Source organism: Cyanistes caeruleus, chromosome 17 (assembly GCF_971803275.1).
Source record: "Cyanistes caeruleus chromosome 17, bCyaCae1.hap1.1, whole genome shotgun sequence".
NCBI lineage: Eukaryota > Metazoa > Chordata > Aves > Passeriformes > Paridae > Cyanistes > Cyanistes caeruleus.
Window position 1 is genome coordinate 630,810 of NC_141717.1, and position 17,150 is coordinate 647,959.

Below are 17,150 nucleotides of genomic sequence, written 5' to 3' on the forward strand. Positions count from 1 at the left end.
TCTTTTAACCCTTCCCTCTGGCAGTGGGAAGTCATTCCCCCTTGTCCTGTACCTCCAGGCCCTTGTCCAAAGTCCAGCTCTCCTGGAGCCCCTTTGGACCCTGGAAAGGGCACTGAGGTCTTCCTGGAACCTCCTCTTCTCCTCCTGCTCTCCAGAGCAGAGGAGCTTCAGCCCGTGGAGCACGTCCATGGCATCCTCTGGACTTGCTCCATCACCTTCACATGTTTCTTGTGCTGAGGACACACCTATCCATGCACAACCTCAAAGCTCACCTATATGATTTACTTTGAAGTCACACAAGTTAAGGACTATTTAATGTTTCACAGAAAAATTTCAACTCGCAGAAGAGCTCAGCTTTGACCTGTCAGATTCTGCAAGGGTTCCCATGCTCCTATCAATCTAGACAGAAACCTCAGGCAACAGTAAGACCAGATAAGAAATTCAGTGCTGAAAATAGAAATGGCCTTTTTTACCTGGCCAACCAGTTAAGTGCAATCAGACTGAAGGGTCCGTTTTCCCTTCGGGTAAGCCTATGTATTGAAATGCTTCTTTACATGTCCCCAAATGTATGTCATTAAAGGTAAATCAAAGTTAATAGTTTTTGGTGTTATCATTTGACAGCACATTTTCACCTCTCAGTGTCTTTGATACCAACAAGAATCTTGTATTTCTCGACAGCCTCACGGCTCAAAGCAGGAAACAGCTGTTACAGGATATGCAGGCAAGGCAACCTCTAGGATTGTGGCTGTCTACTCTAAAAAATTGTCTTAATGTGAGTTATAAATACTTTGCAGTGCCCTGCCTTGTATGAGTGACATCAACCAACATGAACAGCAGCTGTGCAATTTCTCCAGCAATCTATCAGAAAGGTCAGAACCAACTGAGATGATCTCAAGTTGTATGGCTTCACTATCACATAAATAATCTTCGTGATTACAAATGGAGTGTAGTAGCTGCCCCGATAATGGAGCTACAGCCCATTGCAAAGAAGAGGAAAAGAAATTGTTTTCCAATTACAGAAAAATTCCATCTACCCAGACGCTGAGAGCACTGAGGTGGTACAAATGGTGATGTAATGGCACTGCAAATGAATCACACAGTCCGACGATCAGCACAGATTACAAGAGAAACCAGTACTCAGTCTGACCTGGAGACCTAATTCAGACTGAAATTTCCTGTTCAGCATTCAGAGCTATATGTATCATGAAAGCACTCTGCTTTCAGAGCAGCACAGACACTGTCAGCAGTCCAAGTCAGGCTATATCTCCTGTAGCTCTCAGTCTCACCACTTGGAGCAGGGATTCCTGCCTAAAGAGCTCTGGTGCATCAATCTTCTCTATTTCCTTCTTTCCCTTGGATGTGACCAATTTTTTATCAGATCTCATCAGTCACTTTTGTCTTCCCCACACAGAGCAGTTTCAACTCCCTAGAGTACTCCTGACCCTAAAATTAGTCCAGGCATCCTATATGTCCCAAGGGGAGCTTAACTGTGTGTGCCTGCCCAGCTGAGAAATGCAGGTTGTTATTGCTGCTCATACCCTTTCTTAGTGGGGGTTCTCAACAGGGTGAGCAAATCCAGTCCAGACTGGGATCATCAGATAATCTTGCCTTCACTCTGGCAGGATACTATATTTTCTTCATATCTGTAAGATTTTGGTGGGGTCTTTTGCTGATACAGTGCCAAATTACCCACTGGACAAGGCTAAAAGGTAAATTTCAGTAAAAAACTGCTTAAGCCTATGTTCTCTTTGCTTTTCTTAAACGTTCTGCTGCTCCATCATCCCTCCAAACTCCCGGATCAGCAAGGCAAACAAGCCCAGTCCTGGGTCAGCTGTACATATTCTCCCGCAGATCACCAGCAGGCATCTGCCTTTTGGAGAACACAAAGCAGGTCAGGACCTCTGATACTAAGCAGAGTATATAGACTGTCTCAAACATCTGCATTGTGAGCTCACTATGAGTCAGAGAACCCACTCTTCACTCCTCATGAAACCAAGTGACATCACACAGGGAAAAGTCACGATCAGTACCTGCTACCCGTGCGTTCCAGGCGGGGGTCCTGACACATATCCAGCTCTGGGGTAGAATCAATAATGTCCTGGACATCGGACCACTCATCGCTGCTGCCCATCCCTAGGTAAGACAGTACATATCATGTACAGGATCAGGACTTTCAGAGAATGGTATTTCTTGAAGGGACATTTACAGGTTTGAATATTGAGGTTTGAAAATTTCATGGTGCCATGCTCAAAGTCTTAAAATCAGAACAGAAAGTTGTTGAAGGTGGTCTCTCAATTCCAGAGCAGGAACACCATAAACACCCCCCTTCCCAACCCCATTCCAGAGCATCACTGAAGTCATTGCCCTGAATACTCACTAAAATGGGATAAGCAGAAATATTTTATCCATTATTATCCATTGAAAATAAATTCCCAAACTCCCTTTTTATCTTCCAATTAGAAATTCAGGATTCAGAATATTCAGAACGCGTAACTCAGGATTAGCTGAGATCGAAGGCAACACAGTGCTCTTCTGTATAGCTTTATAAAAATTACTATTGTTAGGAACTGGCATTATTTAGTTTAGTTTTAATAGAATCAGGTTTTCAATACAAATTCTCAAGTCTACACTGGCTTAGATACCCATTACAGTGAAACTTGACTTCAAAACTGATAAATGAAGTCTGGTTTGTGTGAAATCTACAGCCTGAAGCCAATATTTAAAGAATAAAGAATTTCTTCCTCTTGTCAAGTCCTATTTATTGAATACCAAACTCTTCAAAAGCTCAGACTTGCAGCTATTCTGAACAAGCAACATGAACACAGTGTCTGTTCACACAAAGAATTCCTGAAGGATTAACGAGCTAATTTGTGAATTACATTAGTCCCTCAATGAACTTAGATGTGACATTTTTGACCTTTCTAGATGATCTCAGTAGCCAAATATACAAAGTCCATGAACTTTGAACAACTGAAGTGTTAATTTCTTTAGACTGGCATTGTGCACCGGCTGGCAGCAAATCCAGGCTGGAAGACAAAGTATGATGTGGATCTGTTGCCAAAGCAGGCATCCACACCCAGCAGGCCTAATATAAACACAGCCTTCCTCAGCTTTATTTTATCAAGCTGGGACACTTTTCTGCAAATACCTCTGAGTACCATTTTTGGCAGCTCAGCTCTAAGGCATGTGCATCACTGACAGACATTTTAAATACAGATGCATAAAATACATTATTAAAATTCAAGTACGTGCATTACTTCTAAGCATGGAGAACTGATTTTGCATTAGGGGTGAAAAATAGCTGAAAGGTTGAATATGCAGAGCACATAAAGAAGCCATATCTCTCTGCTTTGAGCAAATTCCACAATATCACATTTCCACCAAAAAAAGTGAAAAAAAATAAAAAATAAAGCTTCCACTTCACAATTGCACACATACAAAAAAGAGATGACTTTGACCCAAGAAAACTATCGATAGCAGATGAGCTTGTAAAGCAGCAACTGTAAGAACCAGGGTATTTACAGAGCATCCAAACAACTGACATCCATGCTTAGCTTTCCTGCTATAAGTGTTTCATGGTCTTGCCTTGGCCAAGATCACAGCCATACCACAATCTAACAGCAGGCTGTGCAGAACCCATATGCTCCAATGGACAACTATCCTAGTCTCTGACAGATGGACATCTGTGACCCTGAGGACCCCCTCAGGAAAATACCGACTGGGACTCAGTTATGGCAGTTCTCATTTAGTGCTGCAGCAAAAGATGTTGTATGTTGGTTTCTGGTCTTAATTTGTTAGGAACCAGCTTGCGAATATTAGCAGAGGAATTTCTGCTGCAGTAATAACTTAGTTATAACTTCTGCTTCCCAAGGAGTAACGTGGGTAAAGAAGATCACCTGGTTCAGATGCCATCCTCAGAGACCTATGTTTACCTCTGTGCTCCTGCAGATTATTCCAATAAGAAATTTTAACAAGAATCTTTAAAAAAATCTTACAGTCCTTTTGTATTTTAAGTTCATAATTAAGTTCATTTTAAGATCTGTAAAACAGATCACTTCTCATTTCTGGTGGCCACTGCAAGTCTCACAATCCAGGGTAGATCTGCTCAGACACTACACAGGCACAGCTAAAGGGCCTTTTATCATGTTATTACATCATTTACTTATTTAACAGCCTAGTGCTAAAGCTTAGATGATGGCTTCCCTGAGAAGAAATCATGAATTCAAATTACTAAAGTACTCTGGAAAATGGAGAGAAAACAACTGTAACTTCCACAGATTTGGGAGTGTTCTTATATGAGGAAGAGGATAAAAAAGTCAGCTCACTTAGCTGAAACAGCTGGATACAATTCTACTAAGCAAATCATAGTGTTGGATAACAGCACAGAAGGAAAATAATTATTTAATCTCACTGACAAATTTGACATTTGAACATCTGGATATAAAATACTTATGAATAAACCCACACAGAAAACTAAATATAAGCTTTTAACTGTCATATTGATGAGGTCCAGAAACCCCTTTCCAAAAGCTCAGCCTAAGACGTGACTTGAGCACTCATGAAAGAGGTCCCATGACATGAATACATGCCACTGTAGGGAACTGAGCTCCATAACCTGTTCCCACCCTGTGAATTTGTGAAATTACTCATATAACTGATGTTTTCAAAAATTTGCTATGCAGAAAACTGCTAACATCCAATTAACCCTGTCTCATTCATGTACCTTTCGAAGTCAGGCTTCCTAAAATTCTATACTTACAGTGCAGTCGCCCAGCCTCTCTCTGTAACAGAGAGACACAAGCACTGGGAATTCAATGATGTTAGTGACCAAGTACCTCAGCTCCAGCTGCCATACCTATGCTGACATTCCTCATCTCCTGTGTGACCTGGACTTCCATGTTCCGGCTGTTCCGCTTTTCTCGTGCCCTCTTATTGCTCTTGGTGGTGCCATTGGTGTACTCGCTGATGGGCTGGATGCTCTCGTTCAGAGGGGTGACAGCGGCAGAGGGCACAGATGATGTGGGAGTGTTGGACTTGGTTCCCGTGGTGCTTGGCGTGGCAGCTGCCGAGGACTGCCCAGATTCAGACATTTCATCTTGAGGGCACTGTGGCAATTCCAGGGCAGCAGAACAGAAAGGGAAAAGCACAATTATACATTTCAGTAAGTCCCATTTTCTGGTGTATGGCTGCCTTAAAGCATTATGAGCATGGTTCTTGCTCACTGTACCAGTTACATGTCCCACTGTTTGCTGGTGACACCAGGTACTACCACCACAGTGAAGCAGTGAGTTCTCGTGCTGAACTCAACAAGCAAATCCCACCTGTGGAAAGGGCTATAACCTTCCTCCTTCACAACTGAATATTGGTTTTTACAAATCACACGGGTATGTGATCTCAAGAAAGGTGGCCTTATCACAGGTGAAAAGCACCTGTAGCTCGCTCACACTAACTACAGTGAAAGCTAAAGGGCTTTGGCACTTGCAGCAAACTAGGCCAGTGTTTCCCAAGGCTGGAAGGCAACATGGATATCGCTTGGGAAGGATCTGAAGTGGCCTCTTAGAAGTCTTGGCTGGTATCATTACTGTAAGCCACCAACACACCTGGATGAGGAAACAGCAAAATGGTTATGCCACTAAACTGCAGAAGCAGAGTGGACACTGATCTGGGATGCTCTGGCTTGTCTGACACAGGAGACCTATGTCCCCAAACCACCTTATGCAGAGCTAGGCAGGCATGGGTCCAGCTTGAGAACACAGCAGAAACAGGTATGGTCTCCCACTTCCAAATGGCAAGATGACAATACCCAATAATTCAGAAAGGTGAGAAATGAACACAGAAGATGGATTATCAGTATGGAATGTGCAAAATGGCTCATGGTTCTAAGAGACATTACATCCCCACTTCTTGTACCATCATCTCCTGAGGAAGAGTGAGGCTTCAAGACTTGGTCAGGGTCTTACTCTGTGACCTGTGTTTGTGAATTAAGGCAGTACTGCTTCAGTCAGATAACGAATGACCTCTCTCAGACCCAAATGAGACCTCCCCAGTCTTAAGGGCAGCCCGCTCTAACTACTGCCTGCCGGGAGGTGACATAACGCTGAGAGTTATACATTACAGTGAATTGCAATTGGGTGCGGTGGCATCTGCACATCCAGACCCAGCTTTCATCTTCATCACTAGCCTCTCACCTCTGTGGAAGTACTAGAGAGATCTCTAGTTCTGCTGGTTCTGTTCAGAGGCTACTCTGAGCCCCCCAACCTTGGAGCTGTGACACCATTTCACTTCGCTCATCTGGAAGTCACATTCGCTTGTTCTAATAACAGCTTCACAACATGACCACAAAATCCAATATGGGATGAAGGGGAAGACTGAAAAAAAATAGTGACTTAACCCTTTGCAGCCTTATTTTTGTTAAATCTGGAATTTTATTAAGATCTTCCTTTAATTAGACTGGCCTCTGTATACTTATCTTACAATGCCGTGGTGCATACTACCCCGTGGAAGTCAAAGCGTTTACACTGCATCTGTGCATTTATATTGGAAACTCACATTTTTGTAAATGGCACTACCATTAAATGCAATCCACATTTTGTATATTTTCTGCATTGTCAGTCCAAACAGTACCCACATTCTCATATGAGTATCCAAACCATCTCCCAGCATATATGCTGGTTTTAGCAGCAAGACTGAGATGAGAATTTTGCACTTAGGTTGCTACATGTGAAAACCACACTTCCCACCTCTTCTTCATATTCCTGATTTAGGAGCTACTTTCCAAGCATGTAAAGGAAAAAAAAAAGAATCAAATGGGATTTTTGATAATAAACAGGCTCCAGTAAGCTTTGGACTACTTCAGCTGCAGTTTGTCTTCTGTGCTTTCAGATGTACAAAGGGACAAAGAGTATCAAGTGTGAAGTGCCACCATTAAACTTCTTTCCTCAAACAAAACTGCTGCTGGATGAAAGAATTCAGGGATGTTCTTGGATCCACTCTAAGTCTATGAAAATAACTGAAGTTCAGAAGCATCTTAGGCATGTAAGAGACACCCAGATGGGTCGACTCCACTTGTCATTCCTCGTACTTATGAACCAGATGTCATCCAAAAGCCCTGGACCATCAGTGTCTATAGGGTGATATTTGCATCAGCAATATCCTGTAACTTCTTGTTTATTGACATAACTTGCCTCTTACCTGAACACATGAATAAGTAATTACCCCGGTCTTTCACTACTCTTAAGTTATAGATGTGAATTTTGCATTTAGCTAGAAAGCATAATTTATCGACCTTCCAGCCTGCATTGGAAAATTCCTCCCAAATGTATATACTACCAATGTATCCCTCTTAGCAGCCCAGAAGCTGGTATCTTCCTTCTACTGTCTGAGTGCTCTGTTAATGCTAAATATTGCACTAAGAGTACAGCTCTTCTCTCCAGCAAAGGAGGCATTCTCCAAAACCCATAGCTCACCCAAAGAATAATCTCCACAGCCACCACTTACCTACAGTCATACCTGTCAACCTCCTAAACATCAACTGTGTAGTAGTGACCTCCAAAATGCATTGTAAAGGCCCAACATTCATAGCAGTCATATGTCACCATGAGAAGCCACAATTGTATGGTTATAACACTGAAAGCATAGTACATAAAAACAAAAATGTTAAGGACTTTTATCTCCAAAACATTGTATAAAATAAATGTACAACTGAATGCAAAAATAAAATAATGACAGCAACTAAAATAGAAAATAGTAATAAAAAGAAAACAAGGATACTTAAAATGGAAGCACAGCATGGCGCCATGAAGCAGAAAAAATAGTGAGAATAGTCAGGTACATACTGGGAAAGTGAGTCATGAGTAAGTGATGTCAGCAAAATACCAGAGCTCTGAAGAAGAGGCAAGGGATGCATGAGCCACACCTCTGAGAAGTCAGTCATACAGAGGATTTAAGAAACAGCATTTCAGTCACAGAGTGTTCAAGAAACTTGTGGGAGGAAAATCTCCATTTCAAACTAGCAAGTCAGTCAATTACATCCTTTAATTATTCATTAATTTGTTCCATACTCAGGAAATTCTCCGTAACAGACTACCCATCCAAGTCTTCCACAGCACAAGCTCCTCAGGTCCACTGTACCATCTAGCCTCCTTTATCCCAGCACTCCACTCTGAGCTGAACTTGGCCACCAAAGCTTCCCATTTATCTGAGTTGCTGCTGCATTCCCCTGAAATGCAGATGCTGGGTTACTTCTTATGCAAGTTCTCAGTGGGACTACTTAAAGAATTAGACCTTAGCAAGGCTGTGGAAGATGGATCTAACAACACTGTCCATCCAGTTCTTCTCTAAAAACTAACCCCCACTGCCCATGATCATTGGAAGGTCTGTTCATGCCAAGGTGTGCAGCACTGCCTGGAGAGCCTCTGGAATAACTGATTCCAGAGGTGGGCTGGGCTCTATACATTTTGGTTGTCTTGGCACAGCATAAGCACGAAGAAACACATTCATGCTCTGTCCTCATTTCCGCCATCCGTTATTATGTTATTGTACAGTGTGGCACTGCTATTCTGTAATTTCAGGCAGAGCTTTCAAGGAACAGCTGTAGGATGTCAATGGTGTTCTACAAGCTGCTACATTTCCCAAAATTCTGTGCCTCTAACACTACAATAAGGACTGGATTCCAACCCTCCATCTTTTGCCAACAGGCAAAGATATTTTGGATTTCCAAATTCCACAATGGCAGAGAGCTGACAAACTGCTGACATCTGTGCTGTGCTAGGCCTGGCTGTTTTACAGACATAGTGTTAAAAAAATTAACTTGCTGCTTTGTTTTCTGAGTAAACAGTGAATTTGTCTATGCATCAAGGCCACTGCTGTGGAGTGCCTCACGTGAAAGCCCATTCATGGAATCTGGAGACATACAGAAGGGGTACAACAGGCTGGGGATTTCCTTTTCTTAATCTCCTCTTCGCCTTTACTGCCTCAATGTAGTTTACAGGATCAGTGATTCACAACTTTTCAAAAGAAGACCAGTCCTTACATGTGACACATAAAACAGCTGATGTTCTACAAATTCCAAGCAGAGTGAAGGTAAATTTAATCAGACACTTTTGAAGTAGAGCAGAAAATCTCTGAGATACCAGTGGACACATTGAGCTGTGCTCAGCAGAGAAACCAGTGTCTCTCAGACCTGTCACCAGGCATTTGTGGAAAATCATTTAAAGAGGAGAACTTGGTGGGATCCTACGCACAAAGACTTTGCAAAATCTACAAGTATAGATCATGGGAAATGCACTGTAGCATGCATAGCCTAATCTGTAAATAGCTGCAGTGAGCTGTCAGCTCAGAGCACACCACTTGGGCCTTGGGGCTCAGACCAATCTCCAAATAGCAGAGTGGAGACCTCTGAATGGCAGAGCAGAGCACAAGATGCATCAGGCAGCACCATGAGCTGCTCCAGTGCTGCTGCAATGCTGTGAGGATTTTGGAACACCTGATGCAGAAGGCAGAGCAGTAACAGTGAAAGATGTACTGAAGGTAGACAGTGCAAGTCTAGAGCAGTGACTAGGCATAGGTGGAACATAAGACCTTTAAGCGCAGTGCAAGACTTGGGCATCCAGAGAGAATAACAAGGGAGCCCTTTTTAGTGAAGACAGGAAGGCCAGGAGATCAGCCAAAAATGACAGACACTTATGGGCAAGTGCAACACAATGCCTGGCCCCACTTGAGTTGCAGAACCATTGCTCTTATCGAGGTGGAGAGAAGAGATAGGTTCCACCATGCCTTCTTCCAAATAAACCATTAAGAAGTGAAGGATTTCTCTTCACTCAATCCCTAACTCCTTTCACACACATCCCTCTCAACTTGGGGCCAGCCAAGTAAAGGAGATTATCCCTGAGACAAGCAGCATGAGGGGCTGCGTCAAATCCTTCCTGCACCATATGCCAGATCTGCAGAAGAATATCCTCCCACCTCCAGCACAGCTACTATGGGAGCAAATACATAGGGAGAGGCTGCAAAGGGTTACGGACACAGATTGTCTCTAGCTTAATGAAAATGTGAGATGTTATCGACAGCGAGAGAGTGGGAAACCCTTGCTCTGTGATGGTCTAGAAAACCTTGTAGCTGGAGTTGGACTGCAGCTGGCCGAGGTCACTCAGGTGCCAGTGGTCCAGTGTTGGGACGATCTTGGCCCCTATCTGCCCACGTACCATGCCATCAGCGAGGGGGAAGACATTGAGAGAGTTGGGACGTTCCTTCCTGCTAAAGAGACAAACAGGGAGAGAGAGAGAGAGAGGAAAGTGTGTTAGCAATGTACAAGGTTCTGATAGAAAACAAATAGCAAGCTAGTGTATGTGAAATACTAGTCACTATTAACTGGACTGCAGCTGTTACCCTCAAGTGGCAGCTGTCTGAACTCCCAACTCCCACACTTCCGTGGTGCTGGCTGCTCCGTTCCATGGTGTTACAGCTAGAGTAACACCTCCTCCTGGGGAAACTTTAATAGGGAGGGGGTCAGTGGCCACAACAGGTTCAACTGACTGCTCAATCAGTATGAGAAATTTGGAGGATCATGAAAGTGCAGGGAACCACCAGCCAATTTAAGTCAGTGCTTCTTCTGAGAAATAAAGGTACAAGGAAAATAAGCAACGGAAAACAATTCTCACAGCAAAAAAGTAAAAGCTCCATAGCTTCTAGAGATGTCATCACAGGGTGAAGAATAAAGCTTTTAAGTGTCATCTACATTAAACTTATGACATTCCACCCCAAATCTGGTGAGCTTCAACAACAGGAACCAGAGGGGTTAGATCACTTCCACTTTTAAGCATGAAAGAGAGTATTTATACTCTTTGATCTCTCTCCATGTCCGTATTACAATGCACTCACAATGCATTCTCAAAAAACAAAGATAAAAATTAATGCATCATGCATATTGCTAGGTGTCTCTAAGTATGCTCTGTTCATCCTCTCTCCTTTCTGGCAACTGTAGGTGACTCGCTAGCTGCAGGTTTGATTCCAAACAAAAGCTGGCACAGATTTTGAGATCAAGCTTCAGTGGGAGAAAATCTAGAGCAAGCAGTGGAGGTGGAAAGGCTGTGGCAGCAGCTTGCTGAACCCAGAAAATGGTTCAGAGTATCTCTAATTGCCTCCAGTCCCTGCGGAGCTGAACTAAATTGATTCTTTGTGTGATGTGCACCTACACTTGGACTCAATCATACTTCACCTACTCCTGCACAGCATTTCTGCTTAATTGTGGGGGTGTGATGAAACCTGCCATTCTGTAGCACACTGTTAGTAACAGCAGACCTCCATGTGCCTGTCTGTAATGATCATCAGCATTGGGTGTCATGCCCAGGCTTGGAAACAAGCACAGACACCCCACCTATGACCATGGCAAGCAACTGCTACAGGGCCTCTGGGACAGAGCAAACACACTAATACAGGGGATGGTACACCAACTAGCTCTTTTAGAAAATAGAGAGATGGAGTGTCCAGCAGAGGAGACGATATTTGCTGAGAAAAACCACAATGCCCAACCTTCGAAGTCACTCCCAGCACTGCCCAGCCACGACATCATGCTGCATTGCTGCATCAGTGCCTACCTCAAATAGGCAAAAAGGCCTCCTGTGGCCTGTCTTGGATAGGCAAGATAGGGCAAGAAAGGTGTTTCCAGTGTGGCCTGCATGGGATGAACTTTTCCTAGGAATCTACATTAAAATCCCCTCCTTAAGATACTAGACTCATACATGGAAGTTTCATATACATACCCTCTTAGAAAGGAGGCATGCAACTGGGTGTTGGAAGAACACAGATCACTGATCATCATTAACCTTCTCACAGGTAACAAGCCACAGGACAAGAGGAAATATCCTCAAGTTGCACCAAGGTAGGTTCAGATTGGATATTGCAGAAAATTTCTTCACTGAAACAGTGGTTAAGCATGGAAGCAGGCTGACCAGGACAGTAGTGGATTCAGAACTCTTGGAAGCATTCAAAAGATGTGTGGATGTGGTACTTTGAGATATGATTTAGTGGGCATGAGGGTATCCAATTAAAGGTTGGACTTGATGATCTTGGAGGTCTTTTCCAACCTTAATGATTCTACCATTCTCCACAGATTCAAGTCCAGACTCCTATGTGATAGAAATTGTCAGTTTCCTTGTAGCTTTTTCTTTCCATTACGAAAGGCTTGTGACTTAAATAACTGCTGAAGGTTTAGTGAAAACATTTCACCGCTGTTTGTCTAAATCCCAATTTATGACTGTAACCTGCCACTTACATCTGCTCCTACTAGGTCATGATGCCAAGGGACAATTACCTCTGCCTCTCTGCTTTCTTTATCCCACTGCTATCATTCCAAGACCCTGAAAGTTTCTAACAGCTGGGTTTTAAGTTCCTACAAAAGTTTCTAAATAATGTACTAGGCAAATGTTTCCTCTCCTAGGAAATCTTCACCCTGGCATTGATACAAGCACCACAGAAAGTAGAGTTAATTATGTGTAAGAGATTATGAAGGGATTCAAAACTAGAAATCAGAGCCACTTTATGCCACAAAATCAGAAAATTCCTAGTTTTACTGATAAAGAAATATTCCAAGGGTCCCTAAGATTCGACTTCCAAAAAATCTCTCTTTTTTTATGGAGAAAACAAAACTGGGTAATTTTTTGAGATGCTTTAACCATTGTATCTTTCCTTTTCTTCAGGACCGAATGATAGTGTAAGAGTCTTGCTTCCACAGATGTATAGAGCAGGAGAAAGTTTCCTGTAACTGCAGAACAGTCCTTGTCAAACCAGTGGTGCAGCCAGAATATCTTAGTGACTATGCTGGAATGACTTGACGTAACTCACTGACAACACTGAGACGTAAGAGCTGCCCCAAAAGTATGCTGATAGACATTAAATTATACTTTCCCCTTTTCTTTTTTGTTGATATGCAAACACATACACACTTAACACACAAGGAAATACAGGAGCCACTGAATGGAGAGGAAATGTGTGAATTTCACAGTCCCTATTAAAGAGACAGAGGTACAGAGTCTCTGTAGCATCAGAAGCTGTAGAATCTTCAGACAGGAATTTTAGCAAAGACTTAGGAAATTTCCTTGCCGAGTTTCTTTGGAAACACCTTCAAGCCTCTTCAAAATCTCTCATCAAAGGGTAAAGAGCAAACACTGCTGAAGAGCTAATTCCAGTTTTGCAGTCCTGGAGTTGGCTACCAAATTTAAATGCAAATAAATTTAAAGTGTCCTCAGGGCTTGTCTAAATTTTGCTGCAGTTGCCCTCATATACCCAAATCATTCCAGGACTCACCCAGGGTGAGCTTTAACACTTCACTTGTTAGTTCCACCTTGAGTTACAAAGTGAACAGCACACTCTCCAATACAGGTTTGCAGTAGCTAAAACCTGGGATTAGGAAGTTCTTCAAGCAATATCCTAAAGTTTACAAAACATAACAAAACTACAGTTTGTTTGCCAGAATTTAAAGAGTAGAACTACTCTCTTTGAAGGCTCTGGGCACAGCATTCCCTACCCAACCATCAGCCAAAAGTGCCTTTGGAAACCTACTGACACTGACACCTGTTCTTCTCCACTCAGGAATCAGGCATGGCTTGTTCTCTAGAGAATGGTAAGAGAATAAATTTCTTGGAACCTCAGGGAATTGTATACAGATGTGTCAGGGGAGTGTTAGGCTGAATTTCAGGTAAAAATTCTTCCCCCAGAGAGTGGTGGACACTCAACAAGCTCCCCAGGGAATGGTCACAGTCCCAAGGCTGCCAGAGCTCCAGGAGCATTTGGGTACTACTCTCAGGCACAGGATGGGATTGCAGGGATGGATCTGGATTTGAAAATCCTTATGGACCCCTTCTAACTCAGGATTTTCTATGATTCTATGGGTCTATTATTCCTGACTTTTTAAAACATTATGGGATGTGAAGTGTAAACATCCCATCCCATACATTTGATCCTGTTTTGGAACCAAACTTGTGTGTCTTCTGCATTTGCATGCACAAGCTTCTCCCTGCTGTGTTAATCCCAGCTCCACGGGTCCTGCTGCAGCCCTGAACCAGCAATTCCAGCACAGGTGTCAGTAGACACAGAGAGAAAATATGTCAGTACAGTACATTCCCAGCATCACACTGTAACCACTCCACAGCAACCTCCAACACTTGGATTAATGAAGTACAGGTGCAGCAATAGGATTTACCTTTTCCTCCAGGACTGGCGATGACTGCAGTGACAAACACAACAGCGAAACAGCAGCAATCCCACAAAAAGCGAGACAAAAAGAACAACCATTAGAGAGCAAATGTCATGCAAACATGCAACCCACCACAGACATAAGGTACACATGCACTGCAACTCACACCATGTGGAAGTGAGTACAAACTCATTACACCTCTTGGATGGCTATTGATACACACTACCTCCACAAAAGTTGCTGCTGAAACTTCTCCCTAGTCCCATTTATTTAAAATAAATGCACCCAAATTTGTTTCACAGGTCATGAGAAATTATACCTGTCCCCCCCACCCAGTGCACTGGGTGATCCACAAACACTGGTGTTCCTCCCTCCTCCCTCCAACAGTGCAATGACATCAAAACACACCTGCCCCAGGTGCTTGTGCACAAGCACAACAGAGAGCTACACACACACACACACAAACAGTGTAAAGCTGGAGACTGAAGAAAAACTCCCACTTCCCACTGGCAGTTCCTACACACTTGGATCACAGTCCCATCACGGGCTTTTCACCAACAGTGTTTCTCTCCAAGGACACTAGCAATATGCTACACTTAAAGGGTAAAAGACTAACTTCTCTGACATAAAAAGGCCATTCTTGATGAAAATTTTGCCCTTCACCACTGAGACTGGCAACCTTGTAGATACAACCAGCAACACTTTCCAGTGGGCTACTCTTTCATGGAATGTTAACATAAAGCTATAATTCATATACTTTTATTTCAGAGTCAGGAAAGGAAAAGCTTTTAAGCTTTTAAGAAAGGAAAAAATCAAAAATTATTTCTACTATGCAGTCCATCTCAGGAGTGGGACTTCGATGATCCCTTTTAACTCAGGATATTCTATGATTCTATGACTCAAAGTTGGCAGGTGCTCACCACTTAAAAGAGACTTAAAAGAGACAGGACTCACCACTTAAAAGAGAGGTGCCCTGAATTTGCTTTTGCCTACGGTACTTTTAGATTTTACTGTGTAAGCACTTCCACAGATATATTCTTCCAGAAGCATAAGCTGGGAAAGAAAAAAGCCTAAGAGACTTATCCCATTCCTTCTCTAACACTAGGATCAGATCATGTTCTGGGAGCTAACTCTGGATTTCCAGACTGTGAGGGATAGAAGAGAAGGAAGAAAAATAGTGTGGAGATTTTATAAACAGACGAGCACCTACAAACTACTGGTTCTTTTTACACCATGTCCTCTCAACCTTTCTACACCCCTCATGCCTGTCTTTTCTGCCTAGGAAAACTGACATCTAGCTTTTTTTTTGTTTTTCTCATTTGATTCCTATATTTTAGACAATCTATTTCTAGTCAGAACCCAAACACTGCAGGAAGGGAGGAAAATCCATTTCCTGGATGTAAGCAGGATCTTTGGTGACTGACAGAAAGCTTCCTCTTAAAGAACAGGTGAAAATATCCTGTAGCAGCTAATACATTTAATTGCTATGGTTTTGCTGCCTATCCCACATACAAAGACATGTACACACACAAACACTTTATTTGACACATCCATTCGTTCTACAGATAAACTTTTACACACCACCTAAGAATACAAATGTGTTTTCCAGAGGCACCATCAATAGCATGATAAAACTTTGCCTTTATGAAACAACACACAAAGCTCCTCACCATCAAGTACCCACAGCTCACCCAGAACCCATTAAATGAGAGCTTCAGCTACAATCTGTGTCCCCAGGGAAAGGTCCTGCTCTGTTTTCTCTCTCAAACATGCACACTCAGCATGTAAGCTCCCAGGAGACACCTGTTACATGGAGAGGTCATGGCCCTACCTCCTCCCAGGTACGCTGCTCTCAGTTTGGTTATTTCCCCCAACTTGCTGCATCTTAGATCGCTCGATATGTTCCACATAGGTCTGGATCATCTGTGAGGAGAAAAAAATCCATGAGGCAAACAGATGAGAAGAAAAGGCTCATTTTCTACTTTTGTTTAATTTTCTATGGCATCCATTTCAAATTCCCTGGGTTTTTTTGCAGACTTCCTTGTCTTTATTGTTGCCTTCTAAGCTGATGATTTATGTGAATGGTCTAATCTGATAGGAAATTTCTCGACATATAGTGTCAGAAATTACTTCAACTGCATCTCATAACCAAAGAGCCTTGAAAGAACATATCCCAACAACAACAACACAAGCCTGGAGGCTTGTTGGCAATGGGAGATGAGGTAGCGGGACACTGTGCACAGCATCACAGAACAGATGAGATTGGAAGGAATGTCCTAAAGTCCATCAGTCCACCCCCTGCTGAAATAGGGCCACACAGAGCAGGCTGCCATGGGACTGTGTCCAGCTGGCTTATTAATATCACCAAGGAAGGAGACTCCAATATGCCTCTGAACAACCTATGCCAGGGCTCATTGTCTTGCAGTAAAGTGGTTTTTACTACTTTGTTCACAGTGATCTTTCTGTGTCCTAGTTTGCGCCAGCTGCCTCCACTGGGCACCAGTGAACACAGCCTGTCTCCATCCTCTTTACACCCCCCAGTCAGGTATTTCTGATGTTCCCAAAGTTCAGCAGCTCTGGTCATCACTAGGATTGTAAAGCTGAGTTCCTTGACATGATATAGTCATGTAGATATAGACAAAGAGTTTATTTATTTAGAAAGATGATATCCTACCTCTGTGTGACGCTGATGCAGAGCATTATACTCCTTCTTCATTTCCGATTCACGTTCCTCCAGTCGAGAAACTGCAAGAGAAGATCCAGCTATCAGCTGACATACACCTGGCTCTCAAAATAAACTATTTGAGAAACAATGCCTATTTTTTTAGAAATCAATTTATACCTACTGAATAAAACAAACAGAAACAGAATTGTGGGATTTCGTCTGTTACAAACTTAGTTCATGGGTACTTGCATGTTCCAAATACCAGTAATTCTGCACCACAAATGCAATAAAACC

The 17,150-nt window shown here is 42.7% G+C and overlaps 1 protein-coding gene and 1 long non-coding RNA gene across 51 annotated transcripts in view; one reads left to right on the top strand and one right to left on the bottom strand.

The window, feature by feature from the left end:
• The window catches only part of MAPK8IP3 (mitogen-activated protein kinase 8 interacting protein 3), a 77,404-nt gene that overhangs the window by 34,719 nt on the left and 25,535 nt on the right, over positions 1 to 17,150 (bottom strand). For 24 of the 50 annotated variants that reach the window (XR_015277536.1, XR_015277535.1, XR_015277530.1 and 21 more), the window contains exons 3-8: positions 16,866 to 16,936; positions 16,023 to 16,114; positions 14,198 to 14,221; positions 10,110 to 10,254; positions 4,856 to 5,105; positions 2,031 to 2,133 (exon numbers count right to left, since the gene is read on the bottom strand). Coding sequence is in view for 26 of the 50 variants with exons in the window: in XM_086855069.1 (XP_086711195.1) it covers positions 2,031 to 2,133; positions 4,856 to 5,105; positions 10,110 to 10,254; positions 14,198 to 14,221; positions 16,023 to 16,114; positions 16,866 to 16,936 (685 nt within the window). In the remaining 24 variants the exon portion in view is untranslated. The remainder of the gene's footprint in view (positions 1 to 2,030; positions 2,134 to 4,855; positions 5,106 to 10,109; positions 10,255 to 14,197; positions 14,222 to 16,022; positions 16,115 to 16,865; positions 16,937 to 17,150) is intronic. The other 26 variants (XR_015277545.1, XR_015277544.1, XR_015277543.1 and 23 more) reach the window with 6 other exon arrangements.
• LOC111935828 (uncharacterized) lies at positions 11,831 to 17,058 on the top strand. The gene is made up of 3 exons (XR_002867877.2): positions 11,831 to 11,878; positions 12,696 to 12,855; positions 13,500 to 17,058. It is a non-coding gene; the product is annotated as an uncharacterized LOC111935828 (long non-coding RNA).